The 17,125-nt window shown below is 36.2% G+C and overlaps 1 protein-coding gene across 2 annotated transcripts in view; it reads right to left on the bottom strand.

Moving 5' to 3' along the window:
- Positions 1-17,125, bottom strand: part of TLL1 (tolloid like 1) — a 123,942-nt gene that overhangs the window by 48,727 nt on the left and 58,090 nt on the right. Inside the window, exons 3-8 of one of the 2 annotated variants that reach the window (XM_085058636.1) lie at positions 15,618-15,698; positions 13,407-13,559; positions 11,296-11,413; positions 3,861-4,039; positions 3,028-3,133; positions 145-269 (exon numbers count right to left, since the gene is read on the bottom strand). In XM_085058636.1, coding sequence (XP_084914762.1) covers positions 145-269; positions 3,028-3,133; positions 3,861-4,039; positions 11,296-11,413; positions 13,407-13,559; positions 15,618-15,698 — 762 coding nt within the window. The remainder of the gene's footprint in view (positions 1-144; positions 270-3,027; positions 3,134-3,860; positions 4,040-11,295; positions 11,414-13,406; positions 13,560-15,617; positions 15,699-17,125) is intronic. The other variant, XM_085058637.1, reaches the window with a different exon arrangement.

The following is a 17,125-nucleotide window of genomic DNA, read 5'->3' as shown; positions in this document are numbered from 1 at the left end:
TGATTCAGTTCTTGAGCAGCCTATGTCAGCTGCCAACACAGAAACAGACAACTAAGAAGCTGACTCAAAAAGTTTATCATTCCTCTTGAACAACAAGTCAAACAGCTGCTAGTATGTGGTTTTGGTTTGTTTGTGGTGCAATACCTGGACATCTATACAGCTTTCTTGCCTGTGCAATATCTCCTTTACTTAGACGAGTACGCTGGCCAATGGCAGGTCGTATACCATTGTCATCACGGGAAGGGAGAATGGTATCCAGAAACATGCCCCTAAAAAAAATAAAAATAAAAATAGACCCCAAAAACCCCTATCAGGTTTCTGTCATAAAACTCTCTGAGTTCCATGAATGTATACCTGTTTTGTAAATTTGGTTTTTACATTTGGTGTAAATAAGAGGGTAAATACAGAACTTTAAATGCACAAAACATGCCACAAATTTCCTCAGGTTGGCAAACTTTATGCCAAGTTACCAAAAAAGAATCTTCTCTCGGTACATCAAATAACATATTAGTTTTTATATTTCTGCTAGACAGGAGGAGGAGGATCAATTACTACTATTAAGACTACACAGGGAAAAGACACTGCCATTAAGCTATTGCTATATTGAAAAAAACCCATAACATTTCATAAAAATACATAGATTAATCTCTATCACAAAATTCTTAATCCCATAGTCCCATTTCTAACAAAGTTTTTGCAAGAAGTCCTAAAGTCTGACTTACAAGTGTAAGGGCAGGTAAAGTCAGACACATTTGCCAATCATGATTCTGTCAAGTGTTATAAAACATCTAACTCCACTCTAGCTGCTGCTTTTGAAACAAAAATGTTTACTTGCCAGCCTTTACTTGCTTCACAATAAAATACATCAACTTACCATATGCGATTTTAATGACATTAACCTTAAATGACAAGACATCATAGAGAAGCACACTTGTTCCAAATGTGTAGTCTAATCAAAATTCCCCAGATGATCTACAACATTTTTGTGTTCTCAAATAAATTTGAAAAGAGTAAGGTACAAAATTACATTCTATTATCATGTTACAGAATTTAAAAGCCCTGAAATCCCATAAAATGGAAGTTAACAGAAGAATGTGTTCCTATAGTCTCTTTTTCTTTAGTTCTTTTTTCTTTTTAGTCTCTTATATACTTGTAGGGCTTTTATTGGAAGGTAAAACCAATACTTTCAGACATAACTTAAGTCCAAAAATGAATGAAAAGTAAGGATCTTTGTAGTTAGGAATACCATTTATAAACACGTATTCATTTTTAAATTATAATAAATGAATCATTTTGAGTATTGCAGATACATACTGCTCTCTTCATCCTGTTAGATTTTTTGTGGCATCACTAGAAATTTTGCAAAGAAAGAATCATCTCAGGATGTTACCCTAAGCAGTGAAATAAACTACATATGGTATTAATCTGGTCCTAGAACTAAGGCACATTATTCTTCAGAAAGTGATTGCATCTATAAATTATAATTCTATTTTCCAGCGAATTTCAGTACAACCTGAGACTGATGCTTTTTGTACTTTGAAAAACTGTGAAAACAATTCTCTCTTAAATGCCTTAGCACTTTAATGAGGGAAAATACTGTAAGTTTTAATACAGCATGAACAAAATCCTTGTGTATGACTAGAACTTTATGATGTTTTGTGATTTTCACTACTTATCCGGGTGAGCAAAGTCTCACAAACATCTGGCAATATGCCACACTGTGCATGACTCATGCTTGCAAGATGAATTAGTGCAAATCAATACCTGACCTCAGGGGTTTGCTGGCTGGTTTTAGACAGGATGAAGTAACAACCTTGTGTGCCTTGAGGCAGGGCATGCCTACTCTTGGCACTATCGGTTTTTGCCAGCTTGGAAAGTGGTGAGATCAGGGCCAACAAATCAAATTACCTTGATGTTGTCATTGCCCTAGGACTCGGGGGGGTTCTGTCTTGTTCAATTACTCTATTTTATACAGGTTCTTATAATCTCTTCCTTAAGGTAATGGCATGTGTAACTGGATTAAGCAATGTGACTAATAACTACCTCATGTGGCTCCTTCCCATGCTCTTCTATGTGGATGCTGAGTAATACAGCCCTTGGTTGGATTTTTCTATAATAATACAATTTATATTGAGACAACAAGCCCAACAAATTTGCAAAGGCTGGTTAGGTTTTAATGGCCCTCAGTTTATTTCAAAGTGTCAGATTGTCTCATATCTTTGCCTTAAAATGCATGAATTGGAAAAATAAAATTAAAAAAACCACCCAAGCAAATAACTTTTCATACTAAAATTTTTGGTGGGTGTTTCTGGAGGTTTCTTTTAATTTCACATTAGTCTGGTATTTTTAGAGAATAATTAGCTGAACTGTAACTTGGTATGAAATATAACTGGAGGCTGGGTGAAAGCCTCCTTCACTTACTCTCTAGAGCAGGGCTGACCTATAGGACCAGCTCACTGTACAGCTCCCCACACCCTGCATCCTTTCAGATGAGAGTAACTATCTGTATAAGCCACAGAGAGGAGGCTGTAGCCTCTGTTTTAAATGGTTGGCTGGAGTCCTTAGCAAAGGCTGTGGCTTGTGTGGTAGATGTCTGAATAACCTGTGTTCTACCTGCATAATCCATTACAAATCAAAGGAGATTTCTCTTTTAGAGAACAGATCACGTTACACATAACATTCATAGCCATTTCACTCACTTGATTTTTCTAAATGCAAATTTTTGTGGACACAAAAAGCAAGTGTATATCATATAAAATTATGTTTCCAGATCATCTTGTCTAAAAATCTAGAGAACTGAAGCAAGATCAAAAGGCTGCTTTGAAACAAAACAGAAAATACATGCATTTTAAAAGATAATTAAATTATTTTGACTTAAAATAAACAAGCTGTGCTTTGACTGCTGTAAGAATACTATATTGCAAGGGACATTTCAAGGGATTTCAAAGTACTTCAAAAAGCATAGTTCTTAGCATTCACAGACAGGAATAGAATTAAAAGTCAAAAGGTATAACCTGAGACTCCAACCTTGAGAAGGTGTTCCTGGCATAGTGCATGATGCTGTCAAAGTCATATGGCTCCCCAAGGGAGTTCACCTCTCCAGGCTCCATCTTCAAAAAGTTATATTCCTGACCTACAAATGATTGATAATTAGAGATTCTTTAATATATTTTTCTGTAAAGTTAAAAACCAAACTGGAAAAGAAAACCAACACAGATCCTAACCTAATTACTCACTGACATTCATAAATCTTTGCCATTTGGGATAAAGTGTGTGACTTTATTATATTTTCTTCACTGAGAGGGCAGACATCTTCTGAAACACAGATCATATTTCTATATTTGGATTTAGAAGGACTAGTCTCATTCAACACATAAAGGGCCCACACATCATGATGCACTTCATGTAGAGTCCATATAAATTTTTGGTTTGATGCTTAATTCCAAAAAGAAATAATTTGATGGCAAAGACTCCAGAAGAACCCTGCTCACTCATTAGACTGGATACTAATCCAGCACTGAACTACTGGATACTGGAGACTTTGCTTCGGCAAAGGCTGCTCTCTGAGGCTCCATGTAATGCAGACACTACAAAGTCACATTTTCCAGATACAGCTGCTGCAACTTAACAAAAGCAGAACAGGATAAAAAGAATTATACTTAGTTCATAATTCCATACCATAAGTTCTTTGGACCCATCAGTGTATTAGGGATACAATCAAGCTAAGAGAAATAGTAGGCAAAAATGCTACTTCTGCTATTCAGCAATCAGTTCCAATAGCATTGAGCAGATGAAGGAAACTAAATAAAAAGTAAATATGATTTTTTTTTTCCTACAAAATACTTATCAGAATATCTCACCAGGTTGGATGTTTTCTCTAATGATGGTGACATGGTCATCACGGTCTGGTCGTGTATGTTCGTGCCAAAAACCTATCACATGACCCAACTCATGGACAACTATGCCAAATTTATCACAGTTCTTGCCAATAGATATAGCCTGAGGACCATTTCCCCTTCGACCCACATAAGAACAGCACCTGTAATTAAAACACAAACATAGATGAAAGTTTTCATACACATCTCTACAAACCACATAGCAAATTCAGTTAAAACTTGAGAAAACAGTACATAAAGATTCAGCAGTTTAACGCCCTCTGTAATTCGGCAGTCTCACAAACTCTAGATCTTCTACAAGGACAACTTATTATTCAAAATACCTTACAAGCGACACAAGAATGGGGCTTTTTTAATATTATTCAAGATCTTAAAAGATACTAGCTTTGATCAACAGAATTGTCACTGTCATGACAGTCTACTCAGTCTATAGAATGACACAGGAACTTGTTTTCAGCTAAAGAATCAATAAAAATAAGTGATGCTCTGGTGAGAGCATGCACCATCACCTCTTCGTGGGTCACTGATAAAAATGGTAAAAAGGGCAGGTTGCAGGATAAACCACTGTGGTCCTGCACTTTCAGTCACAGCTTGAATCCAATCCATTTACCACAACCCCTCAAGCCCAGCCATGCAACCAATTTTAACCTATTTAGTTTTCCATTCACATATAATCCAGTAATATACACCTTGGAGATTCAACACATTTAAACACATTCGTTTAAATCCTGGAATTTAATCTGTTATTAAAAACTTTTATGATCTTAACACAACACATGATGGCAGTGCAAGAGACTGATGAGAATAAAGTTAGGATAAGCACAAATAATTGCGAAAAGGCAGAGAGAATCCCTTTGCTTAAAACAGTTTAAGTGTTTCTATAGAGTCTTCCTGTTTGCCACTGAGTGGAAACTCTACAGAGAAAAACTGCAATGCAGAACTAAACAACGTTAATGTTTATATATGGCTATAAACAAAGCAACACGTTACTGAGACTTAAAGATGTAGAATATTTAACCCATTTTCAATAGTTTTAACATGCCTATTTTACTGACTTCATACACTTTATATGCTTCACATGCCTCAGCTAGAATAGACATATTTGGCAGCCTAAAAATTTCCCTACAGATTCAATATAGTTATTTCACATTGATACTCTGGAGATGAACAAATAAAAAGGAAAAGTTGCTTTGCTTTAATTGATGCGATTCATAACAAGGGCAAAATATTAAACCAGGAATTTAACTACAGTCTATCACATCTCGTCTTTCTTATTTCTTTTGGACCAAAAGAGTATCTAACCTTTTAAGACTTGAAAAGGTTAGGGAATAGCTGTGTGCTAATTGCAGAACAACCAAATGGCCAGTATGAGACACGAAGTTATGAAGACAATTTTTAAATAAGAAAATATCTCATTAGACAATTTACCAAATAAAATTAACAATACCAAGAAGATTATTGTTTCTTGAAAACAGAGGTGTTTCAAACCACCTCTGAAATCTTCTATGGGTTATTTCGTAAATCAGATATATTTTTAGGTGTTTGACAAAACAATTTGACATTTTAATCATACAGTAATAAAAAAAATGTTGAGCATTCTCAAATGTGTTTAATGACTGAGGGTACCTCATCTGCCAGATTTGAAAGATAGGGTTTTTTTTCAGAAGAAAAAAATTAACTGCAATCTTTTATATAGTATTCCTCTAGGTTGTCTAAATCTGTACATCTAAACCCCAACATATCAGGAACTATATTTTTAATGCTAACCTGCTCCTAAAAAGTAAGCAGCTGGAGGATAAGAGTTCTCTTACAATGGTTACTTGACAGATTTCAAGTACTCCCTAGAAAATATCAAGAAATTTATTGAGTGTTTCTTTACATGTCAAGGAAAACTAGAATTAACACCAAGTCTTAAAATAACAGCAGCAGTTCACACTTACAGAGGGTCATTAGGATTTGCTAGGTTCAATGTCTTGTCAAGCACACCAGACACACCAGTTTAGCTACAACAATTCACTTCAACAATTGCACTGAGACAAGAATAAGGGAAACTAAAATAAAAAAATACATGAAGTAAACTAATTTGCAATATTATGGGTTTGACCCTGGGTGTGTTTAGCAAAAGACCAAGATCTCTCTGTGCTGTACGAACTCTTGTCACATCCCTTAAATTGAATCAACTGGCAGGTTTTAAAGATCATCTCTTTAATCTTTATTGCACCAGACAGCATTTGGAGACAGTAACTATTTATGAATCTCTAATTCCATTTAATCAGTCTAGCTGATCAATGATGGCGAGCAATGAGAAACAAATTAAAAAGAGAAAGTGAAATGACTGGAACAATATACTGATTCTTTTAAGTAACAGGATTTCACAATTACTGTCAAAATACTCTTAAATTAATATGAAGGAAGAGAGAATCAGGTAGGGTCAATGCTGCCCTTTTTTAAAAAAACTGCACTCTTGAAAATGTGATATCATCATAGACCATGACATCAGCTTGCCACGGTACTGACTGTATGAAAGTCTGGATGAAAAACTGCAGAATTTCATAAGCATACTAGGACCATGTATCATCACCTTTATGTTATACAAAGTAAGAAAAAGAGGTTCACAAAATTCCCAAACAAAATCTTGCTCAGGAAGCAGAGGGAGCAGAGGGGTTTTTCAGGGTGAAAACACCTCTTTCAATCATAAATATGATTTGAAAAGAGATATTGGCTATGACCTGGCCTGATGGATTTGCTTTTCGTCAGGGATCAAGATACAGTTGTGGTTACTAAATGTCCTGGTTCACTGCCCCAAGAGGGCTTCTTGTGATGGCAAATGTATCTAGAGCCTCTCTATCCGCTCAATGCAGATGTCCATCCCAATACTATAACCAACATTCCTCAGCTAGCAGCTGCCTATCCCGGTGTATTTATATCAATATTATATTATTATATATTTCTGTCAGTGCACCGAGCTTTAGACCATGGCAACCTGTGCCTTGCTCAGCCCCTCCTGCAGACCACACCACCGCCAGCAGGGAAGCTGTGCCAGCTGCCAGGGTTATTCAACACCTGAGAGCATGAGTCAGCCCTCCCCCGTGCGCAGATTATTTAGCACAACTCTGCTTTCTTCTCGTTTTATAGGAGTGACTAGGCACATTTTAGAATATGTTCTGTAGCTGAAGTATGCTACAGAGGTGCACCTCACATGTTTCACCGTTTTTATCTGTTTCACTAACTTGAAGAAATTGCCAGCAATGCCTGTTTGATATCCTAGCAAGTTCAAAAAAAGGCTAAAGCATTCATCTGTTCAGTCTACAATGTCTGGGGAAGCATATGAAAGAGATTTGATTTTCCTGTCTCTCAGACAGATCTGTCAAATATTAGACAAAAGGATACAGTAGCAATTGCAGTAAGTCATCTAAATCTTGTCATAAAAATTGTTTAAGTCTTCTAGTGGAGAAAAAAATTGTCACAAATTGAGATCAAAGGTGTGTTGAGCTACCAGAACAATATGACTAATTGTTCCTTTCTTTTTTGTCTCACTATGTAAAAAGAACAATTTGCTGACCCTTTTTTTGGCTTTGCAGACAGAGAAGTATATTGACTGTGTCTTCAGGCACTTCCAGTTTGATAGGAAGTAACATAAGGATAGAGAAGCAGTAGTGAACAAAGGGTGTTTTGAATCTGTTACCGATCTGAGCTTTATTTCCCCTAATTAACTAGATGCATAAATACTTGCTGTAACTGATATTAATGCCAGCGTACACTGCTAGGTAGTAGAACTACAAATACTAGTACCTTAATACTTTATTCTTATTCTCACATCTGCAGCTCATGGATAAAAATGACTATCACTATGTAGAAAATTTCAAAGTATTGAGTTAGTGATTCAACTGCATTATAAAACAATATTTTAATAATTAACTGCTATAAAACTCAGGTTAAATAAACTAGCCATGATGACAAATAATTATAGTTTAAGACTTCAGCAGATTAAATTATTCTGATGGGAAGGAGGGATCCAGCTGTAAAGTTTTTGATATTTTTCCAAACAACTGTCCATTAGCAAACTAGAGAAGTCTGATATCAAGGGGAGTATAAAGCTGGTTGGACTATCACATGACATTAAGATAGAGAAGATGGGTTTTGAACTTGCAGTATTGAGAAAACACTGCTAAATGCCATGAAGACAAGCCTGGAGCTCACAGCAACTTTTAAGAGATTATAGAAGAGATCTGGAAAAGGAAATATGGAATAACTTTATGTCTAAAGACATGCAAAACAGGGTACACACTGGAGCCAATGATGGGGTATCAGTGCTGTGGAGAGAGCTCTGGCTCCTATTTGGAGTCATATCCAACTGACCATGCACTGAACATGGCAGCTGTTGAGAAACAGGAAGTTTCTCAATGCTCAGGTGCCTAAATGGAAGGAGAGGCTACAATATATATGAATTAGCTCTTGCACAGGCTCATCAGATGTAATGACTCATCTGGAGAAACACACCCTAGTTTTGGGGCTATCAGTTTCAAGAAAGATGCGGACTAGTTGAAAAGAATCTCAAAGAGTAGTGTGATCAAATGCCTAGAAAACACTGTTTACCAGGAAAGATTAAATGAATTAGGTGTTTTCTAGCCCACAAGAACATAGAACTGAGGGAGGACATAATAACACTCTCAAATTATATAATAGATTCCTTTAAAAAGTAAAAGGAATCTCTTTTCTATGACCATAGTGAAAAGGAAAAAAGTTAACATCTTTGAATTGCAACAAGAAACATCTGGTTTAGCCATGACTAAAAATGCTGCCCCAACTTCCTATATTTCTCATATTAAGGATGACGAAGCAATACAGTACCTAGAAGGCTGTGAAATATTCATTTTTGCAGGTTTTTAAAACCAAGTTAGATAAGCATATATCAGCAAAGATATAGGAATAGCTGTTTCTGTCTTAAGAATGCATTAGACATCTTTCTGAGATCCCTTGCAGTCCTATGGGCCTATTATCTCTTGTTCGTTGTGGATATGTAACATCTCAACTTTAAGAAAGTCATGTATCTCTGATAACCAGCTGCTATATTTCAAATATGCTTTTTTAATCACTGCCATTCTGGGATGATCTTCCCATGAACTGTTTCAAGATGTAATGCATTACACTCCAAAATATCCCTATTGTTTACAGAGGCTCAGTAACACTTCACTTGCTAGCGTGCTAATGCTGTCATATGAGACTTTTGTAGATACTGCCACCTGAATCTCCACATATATGACTATCCTCTTTGCTCCATTTAATGTGTTATGTTTTGACTATGTGCTCTTTGGGGCAGGGTTTATCATTTAGTTTTTAATTTCAACAGTGCTAAGTACAATAAAGTCTCCGTCATCTGTGAATGTTAGCTGCCATGGTAGTACAAACAATACTGACACAATGTGCTAACAAACCAACACAGCAGGGTGCCATGGGAAAGGACTGAAGATTAATTTCAATGCAACTGGCTGTGTAGCAGAAAGTGTTTTTAGTTGGTTTGGTGTCACTTTAGTCTGGGCTCTTTCCGTGGAAAATCCTACATCAGCACTGGATGCTGGTGGGTAGTGTACAGTTCCTGCTCACCCAGAGAACATATCTTCCTGAAACAACTTGTGGACACCCAGAAAAATCATTCAGCTGCCCCTTCTGTTTGGCATGGCTTTATTTCATCAATGATGAGCTTTTCATAGCCACACTCTTCTATTTTTTTATTTTGAACTTGTTACAGCCTTTGTAAATTATTTGTATTTTGCAAAGTACCCTTCAATAAAACAACATGAATGATAAAGAACAATATAGACTTTGGAGGTAGATACGTAGTATATCCCAACCTTCTGGTTAAAGCTGGTTATAATCCAGCCTTCCCTCTAAAGTGATTTGATCTCATGAAGCATCAACCAGTCTCAGGAACAGCTCTTTGGCTGGAGAGATTTTCTGTCATTTGGCTTTAAGTATTTTGAAGATGTAGAATTTACATTTGGCAGATAACCCCATAATTCTCTTTCCAAAATGCCTGAAAACACATCTTTCACACTCTTCTGTTTAAATTGCTTTCTGCCTTTGTGAGTTCAAGGGAGCCATCATGATTATTTTCTGCTTCCCATTTCTTTTCCAGCTGTTTTTCAGTATCCCTGAATCCAATTTTATGGGTGAATCCTATCCTACAGGTTATGTTAGCTAAAATAATATCCACTCTGGCTCAGAACAAAAGTCCATTTCATATGGCACTGTTTCTAAGAGGGCCCTACAGCAGACCTACAGTGGCACAAGAACATGACAGGAAACCACAGAATAAGCTCCCCAGCTGCAAGGATCTGCGGCTCAGAGACTTTCAGAGGCAAAGGCAATACCTTTCAAAAGTAGCCTAGGAGTAGGTTTTATGATGTTGTCCTATATCTTAAGAATACCATGGGTACTTTAAAAGGATAGTTCTACATGTAATTTTAGCGGCTATAAATCAAATACATTCAGGATCATTCCTTTAATGCAAGGAGGTCCCCAAACCTTTTTTTCACCTCCTTATCCTGTTACAATTCAAAAGTAGACAAGCAAAGGGCTCAATGATCAGGAAGTCAGTAAGACAGAGAGCCGTTCACTGCAGAGCCTACAATCCAAACAGGAGGTGACTGTCAGAAGTACAGAATTTCCACAAGCAGTGAGTCCTCTTCTTGGGAAATGAACATGGTGCACTTAGGAAGTTCACTGAGCACTATATAAAATTAAGAATTCTGAGTGGAATAAATATCAAACATAGCTGACTGAGGCATTTGTGAGCACTAATATCCGAAGATGGAATATGGTGATTAATGAAAAGCTGCACTCATGAGTAATAAAACCTGTTCTGTTCACTTTTACACATCAGTGACCTAGAAGAAGGAATTTGCAAAATGGCCATAAATTTGGTGGTCAAACAAATCTGGGCAAGGATAGTGTAGCAATACGAGAGTCAAAGTTACAGCTAACAACAATTTAGCTAGAAAAAGGATATGGGATAGATTTCTATACATAATTCAGCAGTAAATACGTGACATAGAGAAAGCTAAGAATAAAGAAATAATAAACCTGAAATACCTTTTGAACAATACATATGAATATTGGAAGCATAACAGAAACCCAAAAATAAAAGTCTCATATCTACGTGTACATATAGCAAGATAACTTTATGTAGAAATAGACAAAAGAGGTGCAACTTCAAAAAGGTACCACACACACCAGTTTCAACAACCTTAAAAGCCAAGCAGAACCCATGTTATCACTTAAATGCAGTAATGATCTCTTCATTTTCCTGTGAAGTATTTATCCCCTTATAAGTGCAAAGCCGACAAACACGACCAAAGGCTGAAAGCAGGAGTATCTGCTCCCGTAGGTGCACGCTTACCCACAGGGTCTGTAGGTAAATACAATATAGCTCTCCTCATCGCTGCGCTCGATGAACGTGACGCACGTGTACTTCTCCCAGTGCCGCATGGCCTGCTTGAACATGGCGCGCTGCGTGCCTGCAACAGCAATTGGGGGAGATTCAAACAGAGATGATCGTGACTGCAGCTTCCTCCTTACCACCAATACTAGGAATAATAGCCTGGAAGGAACCATGAACCCCTGGGTGTCCCACTAGTCCCATGTAGGGCAAGATTCCAGCTAAAGGGATACTGAGGCCATCAGTTCATCATAACAAATGTGCCTGCAAGGGGGCTGATACTTGGGAAATAGTGAATATAAAACCTGCAATAAAGACCACAACTCTGTTACACCAGAGAAAGACAGCAGAAGAAATACAGCATTGCTTATGTACCTGCATCAGCATAACATTTGCTAAGCGATTTCCCAGATGAAATTATCAAGTGAACCACACTGGGGGAGAAAACAAAAAGAACAGAAAGAAAAAGAACAAGCAAAATTGATTAAGCCCAGATCATAGCTATCTATCTAGTAGAATGGAAGAAAAAAAGAAAAAAAAATCTTACAGCCTTCAAGTCTGGAAACCAGTTTAATCCAAGCCATGTAAATAAGCCTACCAGTAAAAAACATTTTATTAAAATCAGGCTGCCATGAACAGGGACCAGTGCCCCCTTCTTTGCACTAAAATCTCTCAGAAAACAATGATCCATCAAAAGTGTGAAACTCAGAATTTGGTAAGATGCTAAGAACACCTAGATATTTGCTTTAAAAATGAGAAATACATCCAGGAAAGGTCAGAACTATCCCCCAGATGCAGAAGGAGCCAGGCCAACTCTCAGCACAGAACACAAAGCCAGCTAGTATACAGTGCTTCAGAGAGCAGAGCAATGTAATTTCATTGCATGACAGAAGACAAGGCTTATTGACAGAGGCAGCAAGTGAGAATAGAGCTGTATTGCTTCTGAGCTGAAAATCCACAAAGAAGAGTATTATTTGGCAAGAATTTGCCAACAGAAACACACTCACCTTGCAGGTTACAACATAGGATAATTAAACAAACAAAAAATCAAACCCTGAATTTCGTAAAAATAACAAGTTCAAATCACATCAGATTCTAAAAAATAAAGGTTATTCCATCCCATCTTGCCCTTTTCTTTTATCTTTACGCAGTGCTTTCTAAGCTTTAGAATTTATCTTTCTTTATGAAAGAGGCAAAATCTTTAATACGGTGCTTTCATTTAGTTTACTACAATTGTTTCAGAAGACAGTAATCCTAAAGCAAAGGTCACATTTGCTACAGTACTATGTAAATACCCAAACTGAAAGCTTGACTGTTGCTGCCAGGTGGAAAGGAATGACTGGTTTCTCCATACACACACAACGTGTGAACAATTGCACCTTTCTTTTGGTTCTCTGTATTATCATGTTCAATAAATGTTATTTCATACATTTTTTCCATATCTCTTTGCTTTCCTTGCTCCATTTTTGTTTTAAATTATCTCTTACATCCACATTGACATTGATCCATTTACATTTTTCAAGGATAACAAATGTTTTAAACTTGTTCTACAGTTTTCTGCTAAGAATCCTATATATAGGGTAGCCAGTCTTTCTTCATGTTGCATAAAATGTCTGTGTGTACCCATATGAAAACCAAACTGAGGAATGACAAAACACATTTGAGTCAGTTTGTTAAGTGAAATCAGTTTAGAAGAATACATGTCACACCCATTAAATTGGAGACACTCTTGCGCTAAATATAGTGCGTTAAAAAAGAGAAAAAGATTCCTTGACATTCTGTTACTTAGGCTCATGGAAAGAAATATGCAACAAGAAATATTAGGTAAAGAAATAGAGGTTTCCGTCTCTATAACATAGTTATACATTTTTTATCATGTAGCTTGCCTTTGAAAAGAATTAAGTATGACTAATATTTTCAAAATGTGTACTTCAGGCCTGTTCCAACAGAAACCCTTCTACTGACTTCCGTAGCATGACTCCACATTTAAAAATTAAAAAAAAACCCCAAAAAACTAAGGCTATTTTTAAAAAAATTATCTTTCCTCTTTTCATCCAACGCACAAAGCTTACCAGTGAAATTTCCACCTATTACATATGGAATGACACCACCTGGCCATATTCTTTCTGTTCGTGATGTAGCAGCTCTGGGAAATCGGTTTTTCTCATTTTTCCCTGAGAATTTTACAGTAGTTCTTCCTTTAGATGTATTATTTTGTTCAAAACCTGCAATGATAATTAAAACACTGAATGTGATCACAGTCACACATGAAAACAAGAGAGCAATTATTTTCCAGCAGGTCAAACTCAGATTGTTTCTTTACGTCCTTTAAGAGTGGGACATCACTGTTATGTGACAATCTATCATTACTTAGTTGTCTGAGAAAGAGTTGAAGTCTCAATCGTCACTTTTTTAATATGTCTAGAATAACAATCTTGCACATATGTTTATCAACTGAAATGTGCATTGCGTAATTGCATCTAAATTTTCTCATTTAATAAAAATGTTTTAAGAAATCACACTCCCTGTGGTTTTGGTGGTGTTTTTTGGGTTTCTTTTTTCTGGCTTTTGTTTTGGTCTAGTTTTTTTTAAAGAAATGAGGATTTTTTTCCAGCAAAGAATGAAACACTCAAAGTAAGGCTTTGAGGCATCCACTATCCCTTTCATTTTTATTGTATGATCTGGAAAAAGCAAGTACAGGACCATCTTTAAAGCACTGGACAAAAAGAAATCCATACATTTTTCAGAAACTAACTTTCAAAAGCCCATGGGTAGGTATTACTCATGGCTGGAATTGCTAAATCAGCTGAAACTTACTGTGAGAACAGAAAAGGATAAGGATAGTTAGACAAGGACTTGTACACCACAACAGGCGTTTCTTCTGAACAATTTATAAATTAGCTTGCAGATCTGGGCAGCTGATTAAAATGGATCCTTCAAAAGGTGGTTAACAAATCCTACTCAGTGCAGTTGAAGCCTTACTCCTCATGGCAGACTACATTTTCCCTCTGTGAGAATCCCCTGTGACACCAGCAGCATTTGAGTGTTAATGACTGTGCCAGAATGAGGGAGGATTCCAGGGCAGAGTCATGGTAAGGAATCTTGGCATAGCCCCAGGGCTGAGAGAGCAGCAATAGGAAGAAAAGGAAGAAGCTACAGCACACAGAAAGGACAAACTCTGATACATGGGAAGAAAAGCCTGCCTTTGTGACAACCAGCATGTAACTTAAATTATATCAGGAATTAAACAGAAAATTCCAGAGTTAAAAGAAAGAATCCCCCAAAAAAACCCCCACCAAAAACAGGTAAAGCAAATAATTTATCCTTGTAATTAAATGAGTGTGCAAATGAGAATTACACAAGAAATTGCACATAGTGTCTACAATACAGGCAGACATTTTACAGACAATCTATTTTTACACTTAGTACACAGTCATTACTGAACCACATCACTTGTTTATCCAGACATTTTACCATTCCAAATTCTTTTCATTGGTGCTCTTTAGAGGTCTAAGCAAGAAATTTATGCCAAATTGCACACAAAAGATGACAAGAATTTATGCAATAGTAAACTTCTAAATCTCTTTTAAAGAATTAAGATTCTATATCAAAGCACATCTGCAAAGGCAGTTACCATGCTCTGATAAACACAATGCGGTGCAATTACAATGGAGTTTCATATATTTTCCTTTTTGAGGCTGAGGTTTCACATGACATTAAAGTGATGTCTTCTTGCATCAAATACAGAGAGTAAACTCAGCCAGAATTAGTGGGGATTCCACTTCTATAGCTGGCTCAATTCAACTACATTCATACTGACAAGTGCATGATTAGTATAAAAATATGCTTGTTCAGCACAACACATCATATATCCTTCAAACACAGTATGAATCATCAGAATGCCCCACCTGGATCCAGAAAAAAGTCAGAAACAAACCAAATTAACAGCTTTTCAGCACAGTCTACTTGCAATGAAAAGACACTCTATTGATATTAGTTAAGCTGATAACTGTGAAAACAGCCATAAAACAAAGTTAAGCAGTTTTTAATATGACATTTAAAACTATGTATTTTAGCTTTCAGATTTCATGCTGGAAGAAGAACTCTAAGAAAATGGAACAAAGAGCTAATCTCTTCATTACTGCTCTTGCACTATTTATTTTATAATTTGTTTATGCCAATAGTAATACAGAAAGGCTTTAAAGTGTTAAAGTACTATCATCATTAATGTTCATGATACGCTATCACATCAGGCGACTTGCTAATTTAAACAGTGAAAATACCAGAGCCAAATCTTCTTATCCTCTCTATAAGCTGATAGAGGGCACTGCGTTTTTTTGACACTCCATGCTCTCCAAAGCCACCTTTAAAAAGATAAGAAAAAAAAGACAGGAATTTTCAAAAGGTAAAACCATGGAATTTTACACTTACAGCAATTTATTAGCCTAGAGAGGCATCCTAAAGAAAGCTTCATATTTTTCAATAATTTCCATAAAAACATTTCAAGTATTCTTGACAATGCAATAAAAACATTAGGTGAAATTTTTTTAATATGCATTCCATGAATGTAAGCCAACATGTCTTTGTTATTTGGGCAAGTCATGGCAATTACATCATCTAATTATTATTTGGAGCTTTTTTCTTCCTGGTGACCTTGACACCCTCAGAGCCATATGGATTGACAGCGAAAAGGCTTACTCTCAAAGAAATTTCCTGAATACATGCCATTATTTTCTCATTTCAAAGGAGGGGAAAGAGAAAAAGCAAACAGCCAAAGTTTTGTCAGAAAACAAACAAACAAACAAACCCAACAAAACTAATGCAAACTTAATATGGCTGATTCTTCCATGAAATATTTGTTTTTCTTTGCTAGCATGCAAATAGATATCAATGCACTCTAAAGGCTTTGAAATATCACATGCTGGTGTATATTGCACTCACACCTGGCAGGTAAATATACATATATGTCTGTGTAGTTTCAGCAGTCAGTGAAAAACTAAGCTAGGAAGTAGTTTATTTTAATGTTTACCACGCCATTTACAGACATTTCTGGATTCACTGTGTATAGTGTGCCACATACTCCCTTCACACATAAACCTTTCATGGCTACAAGTGGCTTTTCAAACACCAGTCAACAAGAAGCAAGAACACTGACAACACTACAAGAGTCAATTTAATCATTCAGAATTGTTCAGAAAGTTTTGTGATTTTACAAGTTTGCAGAAGGTTGTACTTTACAATTCACAATCTGTTATAGGACAAGCAAGTTTCTAAACTACTTTTACAACTGAAAAAGTAAAAAGATGGAAATAAACAGATTACTGACACCTCCAACTGCCACTGAAGAGACCTTTTGCAAACTTCCATTAAAACTTTCACTATTTATGGAGAAAACATATTTATTAAACAGCAAGTTGAAATCATATTACAGATGAGAAAATTCCATATTAGGCAAGTGAGTGTGTGGCTGCTCAGTGAATAACAATGTGCCTAATTATTTGGATTACACTGTCACATAGTTGCTGGCTCCCCTGAGAAAAATTTTCCAAATTTTTAAAAACATTTTAGATAGATGAGGTAATAGTTCAACACATTCCTTTCCAACAAGTTACAAGGTAACTATAACATAAACTGCAGAAGATATAACATTGATCATCATTAATGTAGTTGTCTCTCATCTTAACGTTCATTTCATAAAATAAGGCTTATAGCTAAGCCTTCCAGTTGAATATTTAAAAAATCATTAGAAGTATCAACTGTCAAACGTAACACAAAACCATTAGTTTTGTTA

This window comes from Lichenostomus cassidix, chromosome 4, assembly GCF_008360975.1.
Source record: "Lichenostomus cassidix isolate B80296 chromosome 4, HeHo_3.0, whole genome shotgun sequence".
Lineage (NCBI taxonomy): Eukaryota > Metazoa > Chordata > Aves > Passeriformes > Meliphagidae > Lichenostomus > Lichenostomus cassidix.
The sequence above is the reverse complement of the archived record's forward strand: the minus strand, read 5'-3'. Positions and strand labels throughout refer to the sequence as shown.